The sequence below is a fragment of the Mytilus edulis genome, chromosome 6 (genome assembly GCF_963676685.1).
Source record: "Mytilus edulis chromosome 6, xbMytEdul2.2, whole genome shotgun sequence".
In the NCBI taxonomy this organism is placed as follows: domain Eukaryota; kingdom Metazoa; phylum Mollusca; class Bivalvia; order Mytilida; family Mytilidae; genus Mytilus; species Mytilus edulis.
In genome coordinates this window covers 55,468,036-55,495,976 of record NC_092349.1, presented here as the reverse complement: position 1 = coordinate 55,495,976, position 27,941 = coordinate 55,468,036, and the positions used below count along the sequence as shown (strand labels likewise).

The 27,941-nt window shown below is 32.8% G+C and overlaps 1 protein-coding gene across 2 annotated transcripts; it reads left to right on the top strand.

Annotated features, from left to right (window-relative positions):
* On the top strand, positions 1-27,146 carry LOC139527924 (zinc finger protein 260-like). 2 transcript variants are annotated; one of them, XM_071323604.1, is made up of 3 exons: positions 1-175; positions 9,677-10,706; positions 24,701-27,146. In XM_071323604.1, exons 2-3 carry the CDS (start codon positions 9,687-9,689, stop codon positions 25,820-25,822), a joined length of 2,142 nt encoding a protein of 713 aa, XP_071179705.1. In that variant the 5' UTR covers positions 1-175; positions 9,677-9,686; the 3' UTR covers positions 25,823-27,146. The 2 variants fall into 2 exon arrangements, with proteins under 2 accessions (XP_071179705.1, XP_071179704.1); XM_071323603.1 differs by lacking the exon at positions 24,701-27,146 and adding an exon at positions 15,068-17,306 and having other exon boundaries at positions 37-175.
* The last annotated feature ends 795 nt before the right edge of the window (positions 27,147-27,941 follow it).

The window sequence follows — 27,941 nt, the reverse complement described above, 5'->3', positions numbered from 1 at the left end:
AAGCTAAAGACCGAAAAAATCAAGGTAGCGTCATATGAAAATCAACAATCATCTATCGTTTTGAAAACTATGATCAGTGATGATAACAGTCTAAACATGCTAAAGACGATATCGTACAAGGAGCATTCGAAATGTTTTATGAGCTCCTTTTCGACCATTTAATATCTAGGAAAGAGTAAGTGAAGAGAATCCACAGGCACTTGTTTCTATCCATTGGAAGACCCATGGCCACTATCAACGTATATAGTGGGTCTTCCAATGGATAGAAACAAGTGCCTGTGAGAGAATCACAGACTTTGAACTTGTTTTATTTTATACTTAAAGTAACAGTATAGTATCATTAGGGTAGGATAGTCCAAATACAAATACCGAAATATAAACAAAATGAAATACATTGTACCCTGAGCTGTAAAAAAAGTGAGGATGAAGATGAGGACCCAGCAGTTGCAATATTATACATTGTATGCAGATGTATCAACTCCAAGCACATGGGCTTGTTTAGGAATCGCCCAGAATCAGGGTCCCTTCGCCCTGAATCACGTTGGCCCTAGTACCTGTTCGCCCCAGTGGCGGATCCAGAAATTTTCATCAGTGGGGGCCCACTGACTGACCTAAGAGGGGGCCCACTCCAGTCACACTTCAGTGATTCCCTATATAAGCAACCAATTTTTTCCCAAAAAGGGGGGGCCCGGGCCCCCTGGACCCCCCCCCCCCCCCCCCCGAAATCCGCCTATGCACCCTGATACCTGTTTGCCCAGGGTCCATTCGCCCTGATTTTTATATTTTTCGAATTGTTGTCTAGTTGCATTATTCATGTTATTTTAAGCGTTTGAACAAAATATGTTCAAGTTTGTTGAAAAATTGACAGAATATTTATCATGTTTATAGGCGCTGGCTACAGTTACATGGAAATGTAACAATAATGAAAATATTATTGTTACATCGGAGACTAATTGCCGGAAATTGCCGGAATGCAAAGTTGGGTAAGGAACCGATTAATTACGAATGTAACAACGGTTACAATACATTGTGTTATTGTTACATGAAAAACAGAAATGTACGCTAGATTTATTAAATTTAAATCTTCTATAGTTGTGTTGCTTAATTCATTCATATGTACTGAATAATACTTGTAATAATGATAAATAATAAATATTATTATTCAACAAATAGTTTTACGTATAAATGGTTTTGATATTCTGAAAGGTACTACTTCAGATTAGTTAAGTGCCAAAGGCAAAAAATATAGTTTAATGGTTTGTTGACTTGTTGAGAACTCGGGCTGAGAAAAGTGTTCACTTTTTAACGTACTATTTAACTGCACACCTACATGTACTCTTATTACTGTCATTATACTTTGAACAATGAATGAAGAGATTCCTATTACCAAGTTTGTTTTGGATGAAAAATTTAAAACTTTGGATGCGTTTGAAACGAAACTGAAACAATATCAAGACACAAATTCGTTACAGCTATAGATACAAACGTAGCTCTAAAAAAATGATACATCAAAAGCAAAGTTTGCTAACTGCTAAGTTGGATACTGAAATCTGAGGTAAACTTAAAATCCATAATGGACGGCAATGCGATCATATTGAAAGACGACATATGAAACTATACCACATGCCTCCAACCAAAATATTGGAGGAGAATATCAACATTGCTACAGTAAAAAAAAGAATTTCTCACCATAAGCATGGCACACATTAAAGATTGCCTTACTGTCAGACCTAAACATGCTCCAAAAAGCATTAACTGGATATGTAGAAACTGTCATTGTAAATAAAAATTACAGAAATTGCATGTAATAATTGTATGTATTGTAATAACAAAATAAATATCTTCAACTTTTATTATTTAGTACATATTACAAGTCCCATCGTGCATTAATGCTGTTTGTCATGTAACAATAAGGCTATGTAACCGTAGCCTCAATGGTTATTGTTACATTCGTAATTAATCAGGTCCTTATCCAACCATGCATTCTGTCATTTAGTCTCCAATGTAACAATAATATTTTTATTATTGTTACATTTCCATGTAACCGCTGCCAGTGCCATATTTATATTGCCGCAATCAATTTATCATTTTCCCTTTGATTTGCAGAGTAGAATACTGGAATACAATGTATTTATCTTTATTGATATTTGTTAACAAAATAATTGTATTCAGTCAAGATTTCACAAATGTATGCAGTATGACTAGTCTTGGAGTATAAATAAATGAACTTGTAAATCCGTTTCATAATTTACAGTTCGTACATCATTGTTTTCATTAATTTCAAGCTGAATGTTTTATCAAAACAAAACGTTTGTTTTTATTATTAATCCATCAAAAGACAAGTATCACAATAATCAGTTATCATGGTTATCCAAATTATTTTGTCATTGAACAATTAATGATCCTTAACAAGCCATAAACTTTTAGATATTTTAATGTTTCCATAAACATGATAAATTTCAAGAATATACATGATATATACCATAGAAATATCTGAATAAGTTTATTCAACTTCAATGCCCTTAACAGTCAGGGGATTTACTTAAATGAGTGATTTTCTAAACCACTGATTTAAGTAACATTATTTCCATACAGATTGGAAGTAAGAGTTGTCTTTCTTTAATAATCACCTATTTAAGTAGTACAAATTAATCACTAGAAGAAGTGATTGAACTTTATTATATAGCTTTAAATATAGAATACTAATGATCCAGGGACTAATTATGTTTCTAAACTTATCAGAACCAACATCTGTGTTGTCTAGGATGACCAGGTCATTTCAGGCTTAAATTAAAATATTGTTTGTTTGCCCTTTACCGACCGACCCTATAAATTCGTTCCGCCTGAAAATCTTTTATTTGTATTTACCTGCAAGATTTTATTTTATTTTGTTTTTCCGTTCCTACAAATAATCTTATATTTGTATTTCCCGCTCAAAACATTTTTACTGGAATCCTCGGGTTTTATCTTTCCCGGATAAGGTCTAGTCCGTTTGGTATCACGTGAGCGTTTGACATGAACACTTGCATTTAGAGTTTCAAAGCATTTGTTAAAAATCATGATATGACGAACGTTACTCTGTGTCTTTATACTTGAAGAGTAGGGTTCATTAAAAAAAAGTTCGTCCAATACAAAATTATCAACGTGTGTACAAAATATTTTGTAAACGGATTTGTATCCTATGTAGGAATGCCTTTGGTGATCGGTGGATCAGGATGATTATGTTAACGATGCCTTCAACAAGCATTGATATATTATTTATATCTGACATGAACCAAAGGTCTGTAAAGTGGAGAATATTTGGCAGTAAAATCGCCAAGTTTTTCCATACAAATCATTTATAATTGCGATAAAAGATACGTGACAATTTTGTTTAAGTCTTGTATCATTTTTATTGGAAACCCAGGCATACAAGAACATTTAAACACACTAGGGACTGTTTCTACTAGTAATGTATGTCTGCCTGGACATATTTTACCAGGACAAAGTTATCTCAAACAGAAAACCTTTAGGTCGAGGTAAGCGTACAATGAACGTAGGACAGAATATTAGTGTATGAAGTAAAAAATCTCAAAAGTTCCAGGCATATTAATGTTGAAAGCCCTATATTTTTATATTTGAAAACAAAATAGTGCATATGAATTAATTTCACATTCTACATGATATTTTTTTCTTCAAAACTTCCTGGAACTTTATACTAGTCTAATAGTCCCTGAAATTTATTAGCAAAAACATACTTAAACAAAAGCAATACAGACAAAAATGACGTCATGCAGATTATGTATCTATAAAATAAAATATACCTACCTGCCTACCCATGACAAAAAATGTACCGAGCTCAGTTATTTTTTGGGAAAGAAAAATAAAATATTTTACCTACCTACCTACCCTGTTTCAAAACCTACCTACCCTGTTTCAAAACATAGGGTCGGAAAACAAACAATATTTTAATTAAGGCATCAGGTGATGACCTTGTACTGAATCTAGGATAATGACATAAAAATCACTTGTTTAAGTATCATACCTCAATTTCCTTCCCAAAAATCACTAATTTAAGTATCATTATTTTAATAACCCCCACTAATTTCAACACCCCCGAACAGTGAAATTTTTATCGCCGACAGTAGAATTTTATTACATAATCTGAAAGATGAACTTTACAGGAAAAATCTGTTAAGAAAGTATGAGTTTATTATGTAAAGCCATTATTATAGCATTTTTTCAACTAAAATAGAATTTACAGATAAATGATAGCACCAAAGGCATAAACCTTGCTACATAAAAGAAGCAAAAAGTTCTTTTTTTTCCAATTTTATTAATGAAAAGATATTATTAAAACATGTTAAACCTATGTGTTTAAAATTTGAGTAAAACTACAAAATCACAGCTTCAATTTTGCTACTCAAATAAGTGATTTAAAAATCACTTATTTCAGTAAGTCCCCTGACTGCTGAATATTAATATTTTTATAGTAGGGCAAACGGACTCCATCACGTCTATGGGGGAACGAACTCAGAGTGAACGGACCTAAGGCGAACATGTTGTTAGGGCGAACGGTCCCGATACCCTTGTTTAGTGGGTCAGACAAGGTTTTACTGTCAATGGCGGTCGCTATCCACCGTTTTATAATAGATAGAGATTGCAATGAAGGTGTCTTATATAGGATAGCAACTGCCATTGAGGTGTTTTACATAGGATAGCGACCGCCAATGAGGTGTTTTATATAGGATAGCGACCGCCATTGATGTGTTTTATATAGGAAAGTGACCGCCATTGATGTGTTTTATTTAGGATAGTGACCGCCATTGATGTGTTTTATATAGGATAGCGACCGCCATTGAGGTGTTTTATTTAGGATAGCGACCGCCATTGAGGTGTTTTACATAGGATAGCGACCGCCATTGAGGTGTTTTATTTAGGATAGTGACTGCCAATGAGGTGTTTTATATAGGATAGCGACCGCCATTGAGTTGTTTGATATAGGATAGTGACCGCCATTGATGTGTTTTATTTAGGATAGCGACCGCCAATGAGGTGTTTTATATAGGATAGTGACCGCCATTGATGTGTTTTATTTAGGATAACGACTGCCATTGAGGTGTTTTATATAGGATAGTGACCGCCATTGATGTGTTTTATTTAGGATAGCGACCGCCAATGAGGTGTTTTATATAGGATAGTGACTGCCATTGACAGTAAAACCTTGTGTGACCCACTTAACATTTACAAATTCCTGTGCTCCAAGCCACAGGGGCAAAAATCCTGCATAAGAAGAATAATCTTCAATCTTCGTCCGGTGTCTGTCATCTGTAAACTTTTAAAAAATCTTCTCCTCTGAAACTACTGGGCAAAATTTAACCAAACTTAGCCACAATCATCATTGGGTATCTATTTTTTTTAAATGTGTGACATGACCTGGCCAACCAACCAAGATGGCCACCATGGCTAAAAATAGAACATATGGGTAAAATGTAGATTTTGGCTTATAACTCTGAAACCAAAGCATTTAGAGCAAATCTGACATGGGGTTAAATTGTCTATTAGGTCAAGATTTATCTGCCCTGAAATTTTCAGACTAATCAGACAACCCTTTATTGGGTTGCTGCCCCGAAATTAGTAATTTGAAGGAAATTTTGCAGATTTTGGTTATTACATGTATCTTGAATATTGTTATAGAAAGAGATAAACTGTAAACTGCAATAATGTTCAGCAAAGTAAGATCTACAAATAAGTCGACATGAACAAAATAGTCAGTTGACCCCTTAAGGAGTTATTGCCCTTTATAGTCAATTTTTATATGTTGGTATCACGTTGGCGTCGTCTTTGTCGTCGTCGTCCGAATGCTTTTAGTTTTTGCACTCTAACTTTAGTAAAAGGGAATAGAACTCTATGAAATTTTAACACAAGGTTTATGACCACAAAAGGAAGGTTGGGATTGATTTTGGGAGTTTTGGTCCCAACATTTTAGGAATTAGGGGCCAAAAAGGGTCCAAATAAGCATTTTCTTGGTTTTCGCGCTATAAATTTAGTTTAAGTAAATAGAAATCAATGAAATTTTGACACAAGGTTTATGACCACAAAAGGAAGGTGGGGATTGATTTTGGGAGTTTTGGTTCCAACAGTGTAGGAATTAGGGGCAAAAAAAGGGCACAAATAAGCATTATTCTTGGTTTTCGCACCATAACTTTAGTATAAGTAAATAGAAATCTATGAAAGTTGAACACAAGGTTTATGACCATAAAAGGAAGGTTGGGGTTGATTTTGGGAGTTTTGGTCCCAACAGTTTAGGAGTAAGGGGCCCAAAGGGTCCAAAATTGAACTTTGTTTGATTTCATCAAAAATTGAATAATTGGGGTTCTTTGATATGCCGAATCTAACTGTATGTAGATTCTTAATTTTTGGTCCCGTTTTCAAATTGGTCTACATTAAGGTCCAAAGGGTCCAAAATTAAACTTAGTTTGATTTTAACAAAAATTGAATCCTTTGGGTTTTTTGATATGCTGAATCTAGAAATGTACTTAGATTTTTGATAATGGGTCCAGTTTTCAAGTTGGTCCAAATAGGGGTCCAAAATTAAACTTTGTTTGATTTCATCAAAAATTGAATAATTGGGGTTCTTTGATATGCAAAATCTAACTGTGTATGTAGATTCTTAAATTTTGGTCTCGTTTTCAAATTGGTCTACATTAAGGTCCAAAGGGTCCAAAATTAAACTAAGTTTGATTTTAACAAAAATTGAATTCTTGGGGGATCCAAAATTATTATATTAAGTATTGTGCAATAGCAAGAAATTTTCAATTGCACAGTATTGTGCAATAGCAAGAAATTTTCAATTGCACAGTATTGCACAATAGCAATCAATCTTCAATTGCACAGTATTGTGCAATAGCAAATATTTTCAATTGCACAGTATTGCGCAATAGCAAAAAATATCTAGTGCACAATATTGTGCAATAGCAAGAAATTTTGGAGTTATCTTTCTTTGTCCAGAATAGTAGTTGAATCAACTTAAATCATTGTTTTATACAATATACAATGTATATTCACTTTTACTACCAACTGATAAATTAAAATAATCTTTACCATTCAGTGATAACAAGCACTTTATTTTACATTTTAAAATTTTATGATGTATTTAAATGAGTAGTTATTGTTGCAAACTCCATTAGAAATTTGAATTGAGATCAGTTTTGGGAAAAGGGAAAGGGGGATGTGAAAAAAAATGGGGGGTGGGGGGTTAAATTTTTCTCATTTCATAAATAAAAAGAAAATTTCTTCAAACATTTTTTTGAGAGGATTAATATTCAACAGCATAGTGAATTGCTCAAAGGCAAAAAAAAATATTTTAAGTTCATTAGACCTTATTCATTCTGTGTCAGAAACCTATGCTGTGTCAACTATTTAATCACAATCCAAATTTAGAGCTGAATCCAGCTTGAATGTTGTGTCCATACTTGCCCCAACTGTTCATGGTTCAACCTCTGCGGTCGTATAAAGCTGTGCCCTGCGGAGCATCTGGTTAAAAATTTTCATAAATTTTTGTAAATTTTTGTAAATTTTAGAAAATATTTTCCACTGTAATTATTTGGCCAAGTTCATTATACATGTAGATAGAGATAATTGTAGCGACAAGAATGTTCAGTAAATAAAGATCTTAAAACACATCATCATCACCAAAACATAATTTTGTCATGAATTTATCTGTGTCCATTGTTTAATATGCACATAGACCAATTGTGAGCGACACAGGCTCTTGAGAGCCTCTAGTTTAAAAGTCAATAACTCTAAAATGAAATATGGAATCATCACCAAAAGTATACAGATCTTTAGATTAATATAGGTCAAAAGTGTGTAAAGTTTCAAGCATTAATCATAAATTATTTTAAGATATGGGGCAACATGCGAAAAAAACCACACCTGTTTTAGTTACAAAGTCCTGTAATTCAAAAAGTTTTAATCTTATTTTCGCTAAAAAAAGTATACAGATCATTTGACCATCATGATTTATATAAGAAACAATTATGGTACATGTATAACGTCTTATGAAATTTAGTTTATTATATATAAATTGTTCTCAAGTTAAGGTGCAACATGTTTACACCAGACAGATGGACAGAAAGACGGACGCCTGACAATTCTCCTGACAATTTTGACATGCATATTAAAAAAAGAAAAATTAGTATGATTCAATTAACTGGCTTTAATCATGTTAATAATCCAAAGTAATATCATGAATATTGGCTTCTTGAAAGGTTATTATATATTTTTACTAAGACACCTTCCTGTTGCAGCAAAATAAAAATAGCCTTTCGAGACATCATAAATTATGAGATGTATTTTATTTTCAAGCTCCAACTATCATGACTACAGTCCCTGTCACATAATAGTTATCAAAGGTACCAGGATTATAACTTAATACGCCAGACGCGCGTTTCGTCTACATAAGACTCATCATTGACGCTCATATCAAAATATTTATAAAGCCAAACAAGTACAAAGTTAAAGAGCAATGAGGATTCAAAATTCCAAAAAGTTGTGCCAAATACAGCTAAGGTAATCTATGCCTGGGATAAGAAAATCCTTAGTTTTTCGAAAAATTCAAAGTTTATAAAATTGGCACCACAGTTTTTGTGGAAAATTATTAAACTACCAGCCACATTCATTCTAGGCGACTTAGTCCTGGACTCATGAACACCTACAAATGTATGTGGACTCATCATTTTAAAACTGATGAGTCCACAGATTCATTCTTTTATTGTAGTTGTAAGTTTTAATTTTTCAATTGTTATACAAATGTTAAATTAAACAAATATATTTCATACACTTTTTCTTTTTACAAAAATATTTCAAATTCTAAGAAAAAGACATCCATGCTATATCCAGTAAAATATGTGAAATTACAATACACTGTTAAGAAGTTTACATGGGAGATAATCTAAAATCAGTTATCATTTATCATAATTATCTTCCCTTCTCTCCATTCATGCCATTTAAACTTCAAAGACATATTTTAAACGTGTTTTAGCTTTTTGTAAATGTATTTGTGCCAATAAAATATCATCTTTTGCATACAAAAACACCATTTTAGAAGAAGAAAAAAAATTCAAAAACTTGAATGTGGACATTTTTAGCTCACCTTGCACAAAGCATGCAAAGATGTTAATTGTCTGGCAAAAAGTAGAGAGCAGTCAAGCATTTTTACTAAATAAATGAAAGAAATACACTATGCATCTGTTTCAACATGTCCAATTTTCATGATATTATTTAAAACACCTTGAATTCTTGTCTATTTCATGCCAATTGCATGATATGATACACAAAGAGTTCTTGAGGAAAATATGGTGGTCCTTAATATTATTTGTATTACAAACATGACAAAATACTAAAATAGGGCGGGACCTTTGCAAATTTTGTTGGTCAAATGATAATGATTTAAATCCCTGGAACTCATTTCATTTCCTTTTGAGACTCTGTACACATGATACATGTTTATGTAAAAATTATCATTGATTGTTAAAATGAGACAGAAATAAGACATTGTATTAAAGACCAAAATTTAAAATCAATTTGACCAAGTTGGTAATTTACTATAGCTAGTACATTAGATCATAATCTGAATAATGATTTATAAACAAATGATAAATATAATGATTTATCACAATGTAATTTTAAATAGGTGCTGAAACATGGAAGGCAGCTATTTCATTCCTAGTCATGCAGAGGACCTGACGAAATGTATGTATGAACTACAGCAGGATGGGACATTCTGTGATGCAGGCCTTGAGTGTAAAGATGGCGTCATATTTGTTCATAAACTTGTTCTAATGGCATGTAGAAGTCCATATTTGAGGAATCAATTGGCGACAGAAAGTCAAGGTACAAGAGTTTATGTTAGTCTTAAGAATTATTCTTTAAAAACAGTTTGCTGTTTGGTGCAGACCCTATATACAGGACAGTCAAATATTTCCAAGGAGAATGAAGTAAAATTTAGACTTTTGTGTGAGACAATAGGGCTTGACAATATAAAATCTGAGGCTGAACATTTTATTCAGCTAGACCAAAATGTTAATGAAGTGGAAAGCATAAATCCATTTTGTGCTGTTCAAGTTGAAGAGGAAATAATAGAATACCAGGATGGAATCAAATGTACAGCACTGGTGGCATCTGCCAATCATGGACCAGATGACAACTTAGTTGACAGTACAATCACTGTTGATAATGTAGAGGATCTCAACAATGAAATCAGTGATGTGAAAGTTGATGGTGATACGGTTAAAATAAATCAAAATTTAGAAGTTGAAAGGGAAGCTAACAAATCTTTGGATCCGCCCACAATAAGAGAAACCAGAAGCAGCAAGAGAAGAAAAATTTACCACACTGATAACACTTCACAAGTAAAAGACAATGCCACCTCAGCTAACGTGGCAGAAATATTGGCCATTGCAAAACAATTGTCTGGAAAAGATGAAGACCAGCCATCTAAATCTGCTTCTACTTGTCTAGATCAAACTCAATCCAGTTTATGTTCTCTATGTAAAAAAGAATTTGTCAATGAAGGGGAAAATGTTACAGATCCAACCAAGACAGTTTGTACAGAATGTATAGTTCTATTTAGTGAAGAAACCAACCATGACCGAGAGATGGAAACTAAACCAGACCAAACACAAAGTTACAACAGTGAAGATGCTGGAGAAAACAGCGAAAAGGTATAAACAATGTTAATTTAAACTTTTTCTTATGCAATTTTTATACCACAGCAAAAATTGAAAAATTTTTGGTCGTATATTGGTATCACGTTGGCGTCAGCGTCGTCGTCATCGTCGTCCGAATAATTTTGGTTTTTGCACTATAAGGCCAACTAATATTAATTAGTAGATTTTCATCCAAAGTTTTGAAAAAAATGGGGCGGGTGGGAGGATTTTATTTTTTAAATTTTATTCAATTTGAAACCTTCTTGTGGCGTGAACTTCATATATATGCAAGTGTTATAATTACAAAATTTAGCTTATACCATGTAAATGTTTAAACATGTATAAAGAATCGTACATAATTCTTGAATAAACATCTCTGATTTGCAACGCGGACTGTTCTACATGCAATTGCTACTTTAGAAACATGATCAGCAAACAGTAAAACCATGGAGAAATTCTCTATTCATTTGACTACCAACTCCAAATTTATTTTGCTCTCTAAGCGATGGTTTGTAGTCCCCATAAACTTATGCAAATGCAATGGTATGCAGCACAAGTATTATGAATGAAATGAACACTCAAACAAGTGTTGCCAGGAATAGTAAAGTTGGCGCTTTTAAGATTCTCAAGTTATGCAAGAAGTGATGCATATATAATTACATTATAAATGGTATTTTGTGTTTTTAAACAAAAACAATAGCCATAGGTAAATCTAAGGGTTTTCTAGTACACAATGTGTATGTTTGCCGACTTTTTGAACTCTTTTTTTTTTCTACAAATTTGTTCCACGATTCTTGCACTTTGGAAATCATTCACAGCCCAAATTTGCTTACACAAAGTCAATGTATTATTAAATGAATCCACAATTTTCTGATGAAAGAAATTTCCAATTTGTGACATACATGTACCGCGATTTGCGTTGGACAAAGCGAATTTAATACTCGTAACCCGAATATATCATGCCATTCTGGTAATCTTTCTATATTCTCCGTAGATGATACTGTCATCATTGAGCAGCAGATTTTGTCAACGTAATCGTTTTAAAGTACTCTAAAACAAGAAATATGAAAACCGAAATTTTATAAACAGGAAGTTCGAATGAAACGAAATTATTGACGGTCACCGGTAACGGAAATGAACAAAATCCGGAAATCGTAAATTTTGCAAAATAAAAAAAATCGGGGCGGGCGGGGATGAAAATCTATCAATTAATTTTAAGATATGAAATTTAAACACAAGGTTCATGACCATAAAAGGAAGGTTTGGATGGATTTTGGAAGTTTTGGTCCCAATAATTTAGGAATTAGGGGCCAAAAAAGCCCAAATAAGCATTTTCGAGGTTTTCGGACTATAACTTTAGTTTAAGTTAATAGAAATCAATGATATTTTGACACAAGGTTTATGACCACAAAAGGAAGGTTGGGATTGATTTTGGGTGTTTTGGTTCCAACAGTTTAGGAATTAAGGGCCAAAAAAGGGCCCAAATAAGCATTATTCTTGTTTTTAGCACAATAACTTTAGTATAAGTAAATAGAAATCAATGAAATTTAAACACACTTGGTTTATGACCACAAAAGGAAGGTTGGGATTGATGGACCCAGTTTTCAAGTTGGAAAATCAGGATCCAAAATTATTATATTAAGTATTGTGCAATAGCAAGAAATTATCAATTGCACAGTATTCAGCAATAGCAAGAAATCTTCAATTGCACAGTATTGTGCAATAGCAAGAAATTTTCAATTGCACAGAATTGTGCAATAGCAAGAAATCTTCAATTTCACAGTATTGTGCAATAGCAAGTATTTCCAATTGCACAGTATTGCACAATAGCTAGAAATATATAATTGCACAATATTGGGCAATAGCAAGAAATTTTCAATTGGAGTTATCTTTCTTTGTCCAGAATAGGAGTTGAATCAATTTAAATCATTGTTTTATACAATATACAATTATATTCACTTTTACTACCAACTGATAAATTAAAACAATCTTTACCATGTTTACCATTCAGTGATAACAAGCACTTTTTTACATTTTAATATTTTATGATGTATTTAAATGATTAGTTATTGTAGCAAACTCCATTAGTAATTTGAATTGAGATCAGTTTTGGAATAAAGGAAAGGGGCATGTAAAAAAAATATGGGGGGAGGTTCAATTTTTCTCATTTAAGATTTCATAAATAAAAAGAAAATTTGTTTTTTGAGAGGATTAATATTCAACAGCATAGTGAATTGCTCAAAGGCAAAATCAAATTTTAAGGTAAACTTTATAATAAGACCACATTCTTTCTGTGTCAGAAACCTATGCTGTGTCAACTATTTAATCACAATCCAAATTTAGAGCTGAATTCAGCTTGAATGTTGTGTCCATACTTGCCCCAACCGTTCAGGGTTCAACCTCTGCGGTCGTATAAAGCTGCGCCCTGCAGAGCATCTGGTTAATATTTGGGCCCAGTTTTCAAATTGGTCCCCATTGAGGTATAAAGGGGCTAAAATTGAACATTATTTGATTTCATCAAAAAATGAATTCTTGGGGTTCTATGATATATGCTGAATCTAACCATGTATTTAGATTTTGGATATTGGACCATAATAGGTAAATGTCCAATTTAAAAATTTTCAAGTTTAAGTTCTAGATCACATTCATTCTGTGTCAGAGAACCTATTTTGTGTAAACTATTTAATTACAATCCAAATTCAGAGCTGTATCAAGCCTAAATGTTGTGTCCATACTTACCCCAACTGTTCAGGTTTCGACCTCTGCGGTCGTATAAAGCTGCATCTTGCTGAGCATCTGGTTACTACTGCCATAATCCATGTCATCATAATAATAATGAAATGTAATGAATTGAAGATTGTTTTTTTTTCATGCCCCACCTATGATAGTAGAGGGGCATTATGTTTTCTGGTCTGTGCCTCCGTTCATTTGTTCGTTTTCCCGTTCGTCCTGCTTCAGGTTAAAGTTTTTGGTCAAGGTAGTTTTTTGTTGACGCTGAAGTCCAATCAACTTGAAACTTAGTACACCTGTCGTTTGCAATAAGATCTTTCTAATTTTAAAAGCCAAATTAGACTTTTGACCCCAATTTCACGGTCCAATGAACATGATAGAAAATGAAAGTGGGAGTTTCAGGTTAAAGTTTATGGTCAAGGTAGTTTTTGATGAAGTTGGATTCTAAACAACTTGAAATTTAGTACACATATATTCCCTATGGTATGATCTTTCTAATTTTAATGCCAAATTAGATTTTTTACCCAATTTTACGGTCTATTGAAACTGGAAAATGATAGTGCGAGTGGGGCATCCGTGTACTTAGGACACATTCTTGTTTTCATGATAAATTATCAAGTAGGATTAGTTTAATCATTCTACATGTTCTAATAGCAATTAAAATGTGAAGTTTTGAAACAGTTTTATAATTTGTCAATTTAACATTAAATGAAAAAAAGATTTAACAAGTTTAGTGTAGTGTCTTTATACATGATTTTGGTTGGAGTTGTTTCCCTTTACTGACTTGTTGAAAGGGAATAATCTCATTGCAATACCAGCAATGACTTGTTGACTTTTATGACAAAAATTACACGTTGTGCATTTGAAGATATTTTAATTATTTGCACAAATGTACCATTTTTACATGCACATGCAAGTCAAATCATTTAAATAAGTCTTTACAACGATTTATCAACCCAGACAAACTCTCATGATATTTGCTGCTCTGAATATAACATTTAATCAAAAAGGGTTTCAAATGCTTTTAGCCAATGTTAGTAAGATTTTTGTTTTCATTTTTTCTGGTCAGAACAAATCTTTTCTGGAATCTGAGATTCTCTCATGCAACCCAAGTAAATTAAGATGTCTTGATTTTAAAAGCAGGTCTATACCTATGAAATACAAATTATCTATAAAAAAAATAGTAAATCACTTTCTCAAATTTATTTATGCATGCACTGCCTAAACAGAGCAACACATGCTCCTTGGAGCATCAATTTCATCTTTGACTAAGTTTGAGTTGATTTCTTTTTTCCACTTTTTAAAAATAAATTTTACCAGTGATCGATGACATCTGTTATATAAGCATACTGCTCTTGGGTGAAGGTGTTGTGATAAATTAACACATGAGAGAAAACACATTTTTAATAACAAAGGGCCTAATGAATGCCTTATTATTCACGTGTGCACTATTTTGTAAGAAGGACATGAATTCTAAAAAGATCAAGTGTTCATTAAACATTGTTTTCTCATGACTTAAATTGGGCTGATTTCCTGACAATGCAATAACGGCTTTAAACGTTCATTTGTTATTTAAATTGAAAAACATCACTAACATTTAAGATCTGCAAGAATAAATATTTGCAATAGTTTCAATCTGATTATAGGACAGTGTTGGTTTGGAAGAGGAATGTTTAAAGAAGACTTGTGAAGAAGGATCACCACTTCCGGGCCACATTTCCTTAGAAGAAGATGACAGTGATCCATTACCATTGTTACAACAACAAATTGTCAATGAAATAAACGATGAAATATCTGACAGAAGGCTTAGAAATAAGAGCCAACCAGATATAGGAAAGGATGAAACAGGTGAGACCAATCAAGAAATGTTATGGCATTGTAAAAAGTGTGACTTTTCAACATGTGATAAGAAGGAACAAGAGAAACACCGAAAGCATCACTCTTACCTCGAACGAAAGCTCCGAATGTCTGAACTATATAAATATCAAAAATACTTCTGTCATTTATGTGGAAATAAATATAAATCAGAAGACGGTTTGCAAAACCATAAAAAATTCATGCATCCGGACAAGCCATTATGGGTATGTAGGCTTAGCGGGTGTGCAGCTCGTTTTATGGAAGAATCTGCCTTACAAAAACATTTGTTATGGCACAAATCACAAGGTCTTCTGAAATGTATAAAATGTGCACAGGTATTCGTACTTAAAACTGCACTAAAAAGACATGAGGATTATTGTGTAAAAAAACTAATGTTTAGATGCGACATTTGCAATAAAGTGTATAAAGCTAAAGAGAGTCTTTCAAAACATATGAGAAAAATACATTTTCAAGGGGGAAAAGGATTCAATTACAGGGCATCCTTAAAGTTTAGCAATAATATTAACAGTATGACATCTGAAAATGATCAGAATAACGAAGCAAATTATCCAGTCGAGAATACATGTTTAGAAACCACGATGGAAGAGTTTAATGCTGATAATTATAATGTTGAGGAATTTGTTGAACGAGTGAACGAAATTTTACTCACTCAACAGAATGACAAATATTTAAAACAGACTCCAGATGTTTACCGATGTTCACATTGTGAGTTCTCAACAGAAGATAAGACACAGTATACTAAACATTACAAACATCATTATTACATTATTCGCAAGCAAAGGGATGCTGAACTCCAATCACAAACACCACATGATTTGAAAGAACATGATGGTGATGATGCTGATGAGGATGATACTGAGGGTATTGTTAAAACGTTGAATAAGGCTATTGATAAGGAACGAAAGTCGAAGGTTTATAAATGTGAGAAATGTGATTTTTCAACGAAAGATAATAAGGATTATGACAAGCATAGACGCCGCCATCTTTATTTAGAACGGAAAGAAACACATATTATTTGTAGATATTGTGGGTTGCACTACAGTAATAAACAAGCACTGAGACGACATGAGATCGCAACTCATTCCGAACAATCTTTTAAATGTGAGGTTAAAACCTGCAGTTGTGTATTCATGTATAAACATCAATTAGAAAAACACATATTAAATCATAAAAAAAGAGGTCTCCTGAAATGTAAGAAATGTAACAAGAAATTTCTTGTTAAAAGTAAGTTAACACTTCATGAAGACTCGTGCATAAGGAATATGACAACAAATGAACAATATCAGTGTCACTTATGCGGAAAACAGGTCGGGTCCAAATCAGGATTGTTAGGGCACATGAGGAAACATAATGATGGAATTTTTGATTGCTTTTGTGGAAAAACTTTTGACAGTATTAAAAATCTTAATCAGCATAAAAAATGTCATAATGTTAATACGGTTAAATCATGTTGTGAAAAAGACGTTTCCGAGGAGAGTGAAGAAAGCACCGATTCAGATTCAGATGAAATGGAAGATAGCACATCTGAAAGTTCAAGTGCAATGTTTAATTCGAAAAATATTACAGAAAAGCAAAAAAGTATTTGAATAATGCAAATTAAGAGTTCGTTATAGAATATGTTAATATCGCAGATTGTCACAAAATAACATCCATTGACATGGTCGATGGTAACAGCAAATGCAATAAGGAAGATGTGAGAAAGGAATATGACATGGCGTTTGTGAATAAGGGGGTTAGTTAATATTGAAGAACATGAAGAATACACAAAATGATAGTGATATGCTAAACGCTGGCATGGAATGAATTAATTTCTCCGATGTTGTAAAAGAAAGATATAATGGACTTAACGTAGTCCGGCTAATATATAGACACTCAAAACAATAAAAAAAGAAAAGTTCGAAATTGTTGTAAACATGTATTTTTAGCTATAGAAAGATATTATTGACTTAACGTAGTGACATTGAATACTCTGGCTAATATATAGAAACACAAAACAAAAAAAGAAAAGTTCGAATTTTATGTAAAAATGTATTATATTTTTATACGACCGCAAAATTTGAAAAAATTTTCGTCGTATATTGCTATCACGTTGGCGTCGTCGTCGTCGTCGTCGTCCGAATACTTTTAGTTTTCGCACTCTAACTTTAGTAAAAGTGAATGGAAATCTATGAAATTTTAACACAAGGTTTATGACCACAAAAGGAAGGTTGGTATTGATTTTGGGAGTTGTGGTCCCAACATTTTAGGAATTAAGGGCCAAAAAGGGCCCAAATAAGCATTTTCTTGGTTTTCGCACTATAACTTTAGTTTAAGTTAATAGAAATCTATGAAATTTTGACACAAGGTTTATGACCACAAAAGAACGGTTGGGATTGATTTGGGAGTTTTGGTTTCAACAGTTTAGGAATTAGGGGCCAAAAAAGGGCCCAAATAAGCATTATTCTTGGTTTTCGCACAATAACTTTAGTTTAAGTAAATAGAAATCAATGAAATTTAAACACAATGTTAATGACTACAAAAGGAAGGTTGGTATTGATTTTGGGAGTTTAGGTCCCAACAGTTTAGGAATTGGGGGCCAAAAAGGGACCCAAATAAGCATTTTTCTTGGTTTTCGCACCATAACGTTAGTATAAGTAAATAGAAATCTATGAAATTTAAACACAAGGTTTATGACCATATAAGGAAGGTTGGTATTGATTTTGGGAGTTTTGGTCCCAACAGAATAAGGGGCCCAAAGGGTCCAAAATTGAACTTTGTGTGATTTCATCAAAAATTGAATAATTGGGGTTCTTTGATATGCCAATTCTAACTATGTATGTAGATTCTTAATTTTTGGTCCCGTTTTCAAATTGGTCTACATTAAGGTCCAAAGGGTCCAAAATTAAACTTAGTTTGATTTTAACAAAAATTAAATCCTTGGGGTTCTTTGATATGCTGAATCTAAAAATGTACTTAGATTTTTAATTATTGGCCTAGTTTTCAAGTTAGTCCAAATTGGGGTCCAAAATTAAACTTTGTTTGTTTTCATCAAAAATTGAATAATTGGGGTTCTTTGATATGCCAAATCTAACTGTGTATGTAGATTCTTAATTTTTGGTCCAGTTTTCAAATTGGTCTACATTAAGGTCCAAAGGGTCCAAAATTAAACTAAGTTTGATTTTAACAAAAATTAAATTCTTGGGCTTATTTGATATGCTTTATCTAAATATGTACTTTGATTTTTGATTATGGACCCAGTTTTCAAGTTGGTCCAAATCAGGATTCCATATCAAGTATTGTGCAATAGCAAGAAATTTTCAATTGCACAGTATTGCACAATAGCAAGAAATATCTAATTGCACAATATTGTGCAATAGCAATTAATTTTCAATTGGAGTTATCTTTCTTTGTATAGAATAGTAGTTGATAATATATGTTGGAAATTTGCCAGACATGACTATGATGTCATTTTCTATTTTTATTTGCCAATAACTTTATGTAAATAACTTCATTGGAAATTTGCCAATATAAAATGTTGCTGATGAAGCTTTTTTTCCTTATCTTATCTAAAATGTTTTTAGATAATGTATGTTGGACATTTGCCAGACATGACTATGATGTCATTTTCTATTTTTATTTGCCAATAACTTTATGTAAATAACTTCATTGGAAATTTGCCAATATAAAATGTTGCTGATGAAGTTTTTTTTATTGTTTTCTACAATAAACAATGTATATTCACTTTTACTACCAACCAATCTTTACCATTCAGTGATAACAAACACTTTATTTTACATTTTACATTTTAATATTTTATGATGTATTTAAAAGAGTAGTTATATTTTTGAGAGGATTAATATTCAACAGCATAGTAAATTGCTCAAAGGCAAAAAAAAAAACTTTTAAGTTCATTAGACCACATTCATTCTGTGTCAGAAACCTATGCTGTGTCAACTATTTAATTTTAGATTTAAAAAGTTTGAAGAAGAAATCTTTAATTGATTTGTAAAATCTTGACATTTGTTTTGTGTAAAAAAAAAACCATGTAATGTCAAAAATTTGATCACAATCCAAATTCAGAGCTGTATCACGCTTGAATGTTTTGTCCATACTTGCCCCAACTGTTCAGGGTTCGACCTCTGCGGTCGTATAAAGCTGCGCCCTGCGGAGCACCTGGTTTCTTATGCGTTTAACTGATATTGCAGAAATATCGACATAGTCGATCTGACACAGGCGATGGCAGTCACGTCGGTGTTAGCAAACCTCTTTAAAGTTAAGTATTTCAGAAGGTACAAACTGTAGAACATGTAGAAGACCAAAATCCATGTTTTGAATATATATGCCTAATGTTTTAAAGTTTCCGTCGGTCATTTGTTCATTGTTCTTGCTCTCATTTTCATGGTTCAGTGATTACTTAAAAAAAGTTTTCTTTATTTGTCTCTTTCTATGAGTAATATAGCTATTTGGTATCTGTGTACCTTGTAAAGTCATTATTCTAGTTAGATTCTCACATGACCTCGACCTCTATTTATCAGGCAGTATAGAGTATAGGGGATATGTCTGCTATATTTAATTTGAAGTAAGTGATTATTGTAAGTTGAAACAAATTATTCAACTCAAACACGCCCTTATATACAAAGGTGCACTGGATCTTCTCTTTTCGATACAATGGTTACCCATTTTTTTGAATTTTTTCTTGAGTCACATTATGGAAGGGCAGATACGAAAATTACTGAATTAATAGATTGATATGTTTTCTGTCCGTGGTAAATTTTTAAAAAGTCGGAGATTATGCATTTTCTACATTTAACTTGAAAGATATACATGTCGTCGACTTGATATCTAATTGTTATGCTTACCTATGCACTAGACCAATTGAAAACCTATGCAAATGGTGTTTTAAAATAGAACAATTTGTAATTGAGAAGAAAATTGTAATTTTGTTGGTTTCTATTAACTTTTAAAAGTGATCTCACTATAGTAAACATTACATTAAGCATTTGCCGCCTTCTCTAACAAAGAACTTCGATTCTTTTATTTTATTCCAACCGAGTACGTGACTGAGTATGGTTAGGTTGAATATATATTTATATATTTTCGACTGAACTTTAAGCAATAAAATGGCTCAATAAACATTGTATTATATCTTTTGATCTCAATTTTTTTCTGTTTTTATCTGCGACTTCTTACTTTCTGCCATTATCATGATTATGCCAGCAGAAGAATATATATATTTCCATGTACATTTTGAACAATCTCATCGTTAACGTTTTAATCAACTATTTCGGTTATAAATTATTGGCCCTAAATATTCAGCTTTTAGTGTTCCTGAAGAAGGTTGACCCAGAACAGCGCTTCAGTCGTAACTTTTAACATTTTGTTTTCATTTTTGATTAATTGCATGACGATCATGTGCACATATTGCCTTGTATCAATGGTTTCAGTTCGAAGTATTGGTACGGTAGGAGCACACTGAATTCATGGTGTCGCAATGAACGTTGTGCTAGTCTGGAATGTGGGAGGTTTTTGATATATTTCTTACGCTGAAACTAAGAGTAAGATCAAATATTAGTAGCTTGGAGCCAGAATAGTACTGTTATAAGGTATCTACATAAACGCATCATAAATAGATAGCAGGATGAACATTTTGTATTTGCGCCAGACGAGCATGTCGTCTACAAAAGACTTATGTAATAGTTGCCGTTGTACATTAAGCGCCAATCTATTCATCTGTAGGTGCCGGCATTTTGAAAATCATTTTCAAAAGTTTTATATCGGCGATAAATGGTAATCTCTTTGGGAATCTAATATAAAAATATTTTCACTACGGTGCCACTTTTTTTACTTGGATACTTCCAAGAGGGACTTCAATAATGGTACATACAAATATTCTTATCCCCAATTCGATGAGAAAAAAATATTCTGTGCAAGCAGAGGTAAAAAAAAATTATTCTGAATCCAGATATTCACCCTACCTTAATATAGTGTTAATTTTTTTTCAACTAAATCATGTGATAAATAGCGATGAAAACTGAATAAAATTGTTAGCTCTTGTTATTTGTGCATTTTTAAGTTATCGTACGACAATCAAATGTAAAATCACAAAAATACTGAACTCAGAGGAAAATCAATTCGGAAAGTCCATAATCACATGGCAAAATCAAATAACAAAACGCATCAAAAACGAATGTACAAGAACTGTCATATTCCTGACTTGGTACAGGCATTTTCAAATGTAGAAAATGGTGGATTAAACCTGGTTCTATAGCGCTAACCCTCTCACAATTTATCAGAACACAAAAACATCAACTTTGAGCAAAGAAAAAGAACACAGGTGTGTCCAGTCAGAATGTGCCGTGTAAAAGGAGTGCCACGCTTTTAAGTGCACGAGGAATTTTTCCATTTTTGGCGAAACACCAATGTTGCCCTCGAAAAACCTGTACAAGGTAAAATGCGGATTTTTAAGTCAAGTATTCACTTCTGGAACGCCGCTGAAAACTGGATATTTAACAGTCTAGTAAATATAAGAACCGAAAAAATTGACGAGGTTTTTGGCCAAAGTGACGATAAACATATCAAAATCCATCTATAAGGGCTACTTTGCCCGAGGGAGTTGATTCCTATAAGTTTCTTTGTAATTTGCATGTAAAACAACCTATTTTAAATAATCGGTTTTTGGTTGCCAATGACATATTTCATGAATTTTCAGGAACAAACTAGCAATAAATGCAACAAAAAGGGGTTTTGCTTGTTATTCATAGTGATGAAAACGTAATTTTTCAATTAGTTTTTTATGTCTGAAGCTAGCATATGTCAGTAACTGCTAGAAATTTATAAAGTAGTCCTTTGTTAATTTATTATCATTGTCATTTTGATTACTTTCTTCTGTTCCCTATTCTGACATATAATTTGGATTTCTTTTAAAGTTCATTTTACTGGCGTATTGATGGGGGTTTGTTTTTTCTACATTGGCTAGAGGTAGTGGGGTAAGATTGTGGTCTAAACATACATATTTACTCCCGCCGCATTTGGGAGAGATCCGTTTGTGCCAAAATTGCGTCCTTATACTTTTTTCTCTAATGCTACGTTTGCGCCACCTATTTTAAATTACATGGTATCATTTGCGCCAAACATAAAACATACGATTGCACCAATAAGAAATAAAATGACTTTCCTCCTCCTTTTTTCGGACTTTGAACCGGCAGTTCACAAGGCATTTTTTTCCTTTTCTGAAACATTCTTTCTACTTACTGCTGTTGCATGGGTATTTCCCAATTTAATGTGTTTAGTAGCTTGTAACTTCAATTTATTGTTCAGTTCATAATAATTCCTGTGGAATGCTCCTGCTCCATTACTGGTAACTGGTACGTGTTCTACTCTATTCTACCATATAGTTACCGCCTTCATCAAATTGAAGATTATGTCACAGGAGAAAACTTATTACAACAAGACAAAGATAAAAAAAATGTACATTTTTTTTTAATACGAAAATTTAAAAATAAATGTTAAGATGCTATAATTGAGTTAAAAGTGATGCTTTGAAATTGAAGATTTGAAAGAGTCTACTGAAGTGCAATTTACAATTATATCCGGTAGTTTGTTCCAGTCGGTAATAGTTCTTGGAAAATATTATTCTTTTCTGTGCTGTGATGAAATTTGGACGCTTTTCGAATTAGAATGTCTTGTTTGTCTCTGAATTATTTATCTCACACTCTAACCTTATATTATTATTAGAGATTTAGATCAACTAATTTGATGCCGGTTTAAATATTTTTTTAATAGATGCACGACTTTAAAATTTCTGAACACTGCTATACCATTTGATGTCTATTATGTTTTATAAAAAAGACGTCTTCTTTTAATTATTTATTTTATATTTAAAAATGATTTCATATAGTTCGTTCTATTTATTCCTGACTAATGATAATTATTAATAGTGATAATTTTCCGTATTTTACTTATAAATGGACTTAGTATTTCTGTGGGGAAACATCAAATTCACTCTGTGGTTAAAGTTTTTAAAATTTTAATAACTTTCTGAAACTATCCTTGGTTTGTACCACACTTAAACAGAAAATTGTTTATAATCATAAGATAGTATCCAGAAGTATACTTTGTAAAAAAAAGAACATTTTTTCCGTATTTTACTTTTAAATGGACTTTGGTTTTTTTTTGCGGGGTAACATTACATTTACTCTGTGGTTAAAGATTTTTAAATCTTAATCTTTCTTAAACTATCCTGGGTTTGTATTAAACTTAGACAGAAGCTTGTTTATGATCATCAGATAGTATCCAGAAGTAAATTTTGTAAAAAAAATGATTCATTTTTTCCGTATTTTACTTTTAAATGAACTGAGATTTTCTTCCAGATAACATTACATACAGTCTGCAGTTTAAGTTTTTAAAACATTTATTTGATTCAAAAACTATCCTAGATTTTTACCAAACTTGGACAGAAGCTTCTTACAATCAAAAGATAGTATCAATTAGGAGGAATATTTTGATTGATTTTTTTCCCTCATTTTTGTTGAGCCTGCGATTTACAGCAAAAGTCGGTGGGAAACAGGGTTTCGTGGAACCCTTACATATTTTTAAGATTGAAAAATGAAAAATCACTTTAAGAGGGAAACTCATAGATTTTTAGTAATAACTAACATCGCCATTTCTTTAATTTAAAAGAATATGTAAGGAAACAATAGTGCACACGAGAACCATCATAGTAAACAAAAAACCTATTAACAAGAACCTCACCCAAATCTGGGTGTGATCTCAGGTAATCTGAGAAGGTAAGCAGATCCTTGTCCTCCTGTAGAAACATCCATATCGCTCACATGCTTGCATTTCCTATCATGATTTTCTTGATAGAGGGTTACTGCTCACAAGGATGCTATTAAACCAAGAGTTCCAAATGGTGAAGTTGAAATCATCCCTTCGTAAATTTTACGGACGCCATCACGAGTTGGTTGACCGTTATGGAATAACCGTTTCACAAATGATATCGGATATGTTCCTTACGTCGTAGCTACAATCCCCTTCCCTTTCATGAATTTGACCTACCGAATTAGACTATTTACCGGATTTGTAATCACATAAGCAACACGACGAGTGCCGCATGTGGAGCAGGATCTGCTTACCCTTACGGAGCACCTGAGATCACCCCTAGTTTTTGTTGGGGTTCGTGTTGTTTATTCTTTAGTTTTCTATGTTGTGTCATGTGTGCTATTGTTTTTCTGTTTGTCTTTTTCATTTTTAGCCATGGCGTTGTCAGTTTGTTTTAGATTTACGAGTTTTACTGTCCCTTTGGTATCTTTCATCCCTCTTTTATTACGAGCCTTATAAGTCTAATTCTAAAACTGGCTCTGCAAGAATAAATTGTATTTAAAATTCTAAATGAAAAATAAATAATTTCAATTTAATTATAGGATATTGTCGATTTGGAAGAGGAATGTATTAAGAAGACTGGAAAAGAAGGATCAATACTTCCAGAACGCATTTTCTTAGAAGAAGGTGACAGAGATCAATTACCCTGCTTACAAGAACAAATACTCATTGATGAATGTGAAAGCTATCAAATATCTGACAAAAAGCTTAGAAATAAGAGCCAATTAAATAAAGTAAGGAACGAGTCAGGTGACACCAATCAAGAAAAGTTGTGGCATTGTAAAAAGTGTGAATTTTCAACAGGTGACAAGGAGGAACAGGTGAGACACAGACAACGTCACTGTTACCTTGAACGAAGACTTAGAATGTATAAACTATGTAAACCTCCAAAATATTCATGTGATAAATGCGGAAAGGAATACGAATTAGAAAACACTTTGATTAAACATCAAGAAATAGTGCATTCGGCTAAGCCTATATTGAGATGTGTACTTGGAGGGTGTAAATCACGTTTCGTGGAAGAATCTGCTTTACAAAAGCATTTGTTATGGCATAAATCACAAGGAGTCCTGAAATGTAGGAAATGTACACAGGTATTTGTACTAAAGGGTGCACTGAAAAGACACGAGGATTATTGTGTCAAAAGATTAATGTTTCGATGTGACATTTGTAATAAAGTGTATAAAGCCCAAAAAAATCTTTCTGAACATATAAGTAAAATTCATTGTCAGGGGGGTAAAGGTTTCAATTTTAAGGAATCTTTAAAGTTAAGCAGAAGTATCAACAGTATGGCTTCTGTAGTTGATAATAATAAAAGAGCAAGTTTAACAGTCGAGAATACTACTACGATGGAAGAGTTTAATGCTGATAATGTTGAGGAATTTGTTGAACGGATGAATTCAATTTTACTCACCCAGAGAAACGAAAACAAATCAAAACAGACACAAGACGTTTATCGTTGTTCACATTGTGAGTTCTCAACAGAAGATAAGACACAGTATACTAAACATTACAGACACCATGCTTACCTTATAAGAAAGCAAAAGAATGCTGAACCACAATCACACACTTGTGATAAGTGTGAAACAGCGCATAAAACTACGCTTGCCTCGAAAGTTCAAACGGAAAAGGTACATTCTTTGGTATTTGAATGCTTAGAGTAAGGTTGTTTTAAATATTTTTCTGATGAACACAAGTTGAATGAACATTTATTAGAGCATAAGAAAACTGGTTTAATACAATGTGGGAAATGTGCAAAATCCTTCGTTACAAAACATGATTTGATAGAACATGAGGATAGCTGCCTTCCTATGGAAACTGGTGGTGAAACCGATGAAAACAACGACATGAACGACGATGATGTTGATGATGATAATGACGACATTGAGGGTATTGTTAAAACGTTAAATAAGGCTATCAATAAGAAAAGGACAAAGGTTTATAATTGTGATGAATGTAATTTTTCAACGAAAGATTATAAAAAATATAACAACCACAAACGACGCCATCCTCATTTAAATTCGAAAGAAACAAAGGTTTATACTTGTAGATGTTGTGTGTTGACCTTCAAGACCACATCAGGAAGGAGTAAACATGAGCTCACTTTTCATTCGGATCAATTTTATAAATGCAATGTTAAATCCTGCACTAGTGTATTTAAGTATAAACATGAATTAGAAAAACACATATTAAATCATAAAAATAATGGTCTTTTGAAATGCAAGAAATGTAACAAGAAATTTGTTTATAGAAGTAAGTTAACACCACACGAAGATACATGCATAAGGAATATGACAGCAAACGAACAGACTCAAGGTCACTTATGCGGAAATAGTTTGGAAGAAAATCAGCAGGATTATTTGGACACGTGAGAAAACATAAAGATGAAATGTTCGATTGCTTTTGTGGACAAATATTTGACAGTTTTCAAAATCTCAATTAATATTACAAAAAAATGTCGTAATGATCTTATGCTTGAACCGTTTTGCGAGAAAGAAATTTCCAAAGAGAGTGACGATAGTACCGATTCAGATTAAGATGAAATGGAAGACCGCACACAAAACCCGAGAAAAAACAAAAACGTTTGAACTTTATGTTTTCGTGCATAAACATATGAAGAGTGATCCAGCTGCGGCGTGGGCACAGCAGTGTTTACAAGCTTCAAAGGCTTAATTTTTCATACTTTAAAAAAGCTTTATATTTTGTCAAAAATATTTATGCTAGGAAGTTTTCGTCTTTCATTTGTCGATTTTCCTTTACCGTATTTAAATGGTACAGATCTACCTTATTTGGTATATGAAATAATAGTACTTTGAACATATGTCCATTTGGCAGGTGTCATCTCCCTTGGCCTTATGTGCAATGGTTCGGTGTAGAGTGAAGTTTTTATGTGTTAGTCTATTTTCTTATATTGTATGCAATAGGTAAAATATATTTAATGCATAAAAATATTTTACGATGTACATGTCAGTCGAACATGTTTTTATTATACCGTTTTTAACCGGATTTTTGTGACAAAAATGTCGGTTATTGATTTGGGGATGTACGGCGGGCGGCCGGGCGGTCGGGCGGGCGGGCGGGCGGGCGGCAATCAAATGTTGTCCGTGCATTAACTCATGAACCGTTCAACCAAAGCTTTTAAAATTTTAATATGTTATTACTGACAACTATACGAAGGTCAAGTTCAATAATGGCGATTTTGACTTTTACCGTTCAGGAGTTATGGTTCTTGAAAGATTGAAAAATGGAGTTGTGCGTGCATTTACGCATGAACTGTTCTACCAAAGCTTCCCAAATTTTAATATGTTGTTACTAATGAAAGAATGGAGGTCAAGTTCAATAATGACGAATTTGACTTTTACCGTTCAGGAGTTATGGTTCTTGAAAGATTGAAAAATGGAGTTTCCAGTTGTGTCCGTGCATTTATGCATGAACTGTTCTACCAAAGCTTCTGAAATTTTTTATATGATGTTACTGATGACAAAATGGAGGTCAAGTTCAATAATGACGATTTTGACTTTTACCGTTCAGGAGTTATGGTTCTTGAAAAATTGAAAAATGGTTTTTCCCGTCGTGTCCGTGCATTTTCTCATGAACCATTCAACCAAAGCTTTTGAAATTTTAATATGTTGTTACTGATGACAAAATAGAGGTCAAGTTCAATAATGACGATTTTGACTTTTACCGTTCAGGAGTTATGGTTCTTGAAAGATCGTAAAATGGCGTTTCCGTTCAGGTTGTTGCATTTACTCATGAACCATTCAATCTAAGCTTTTCAAATTT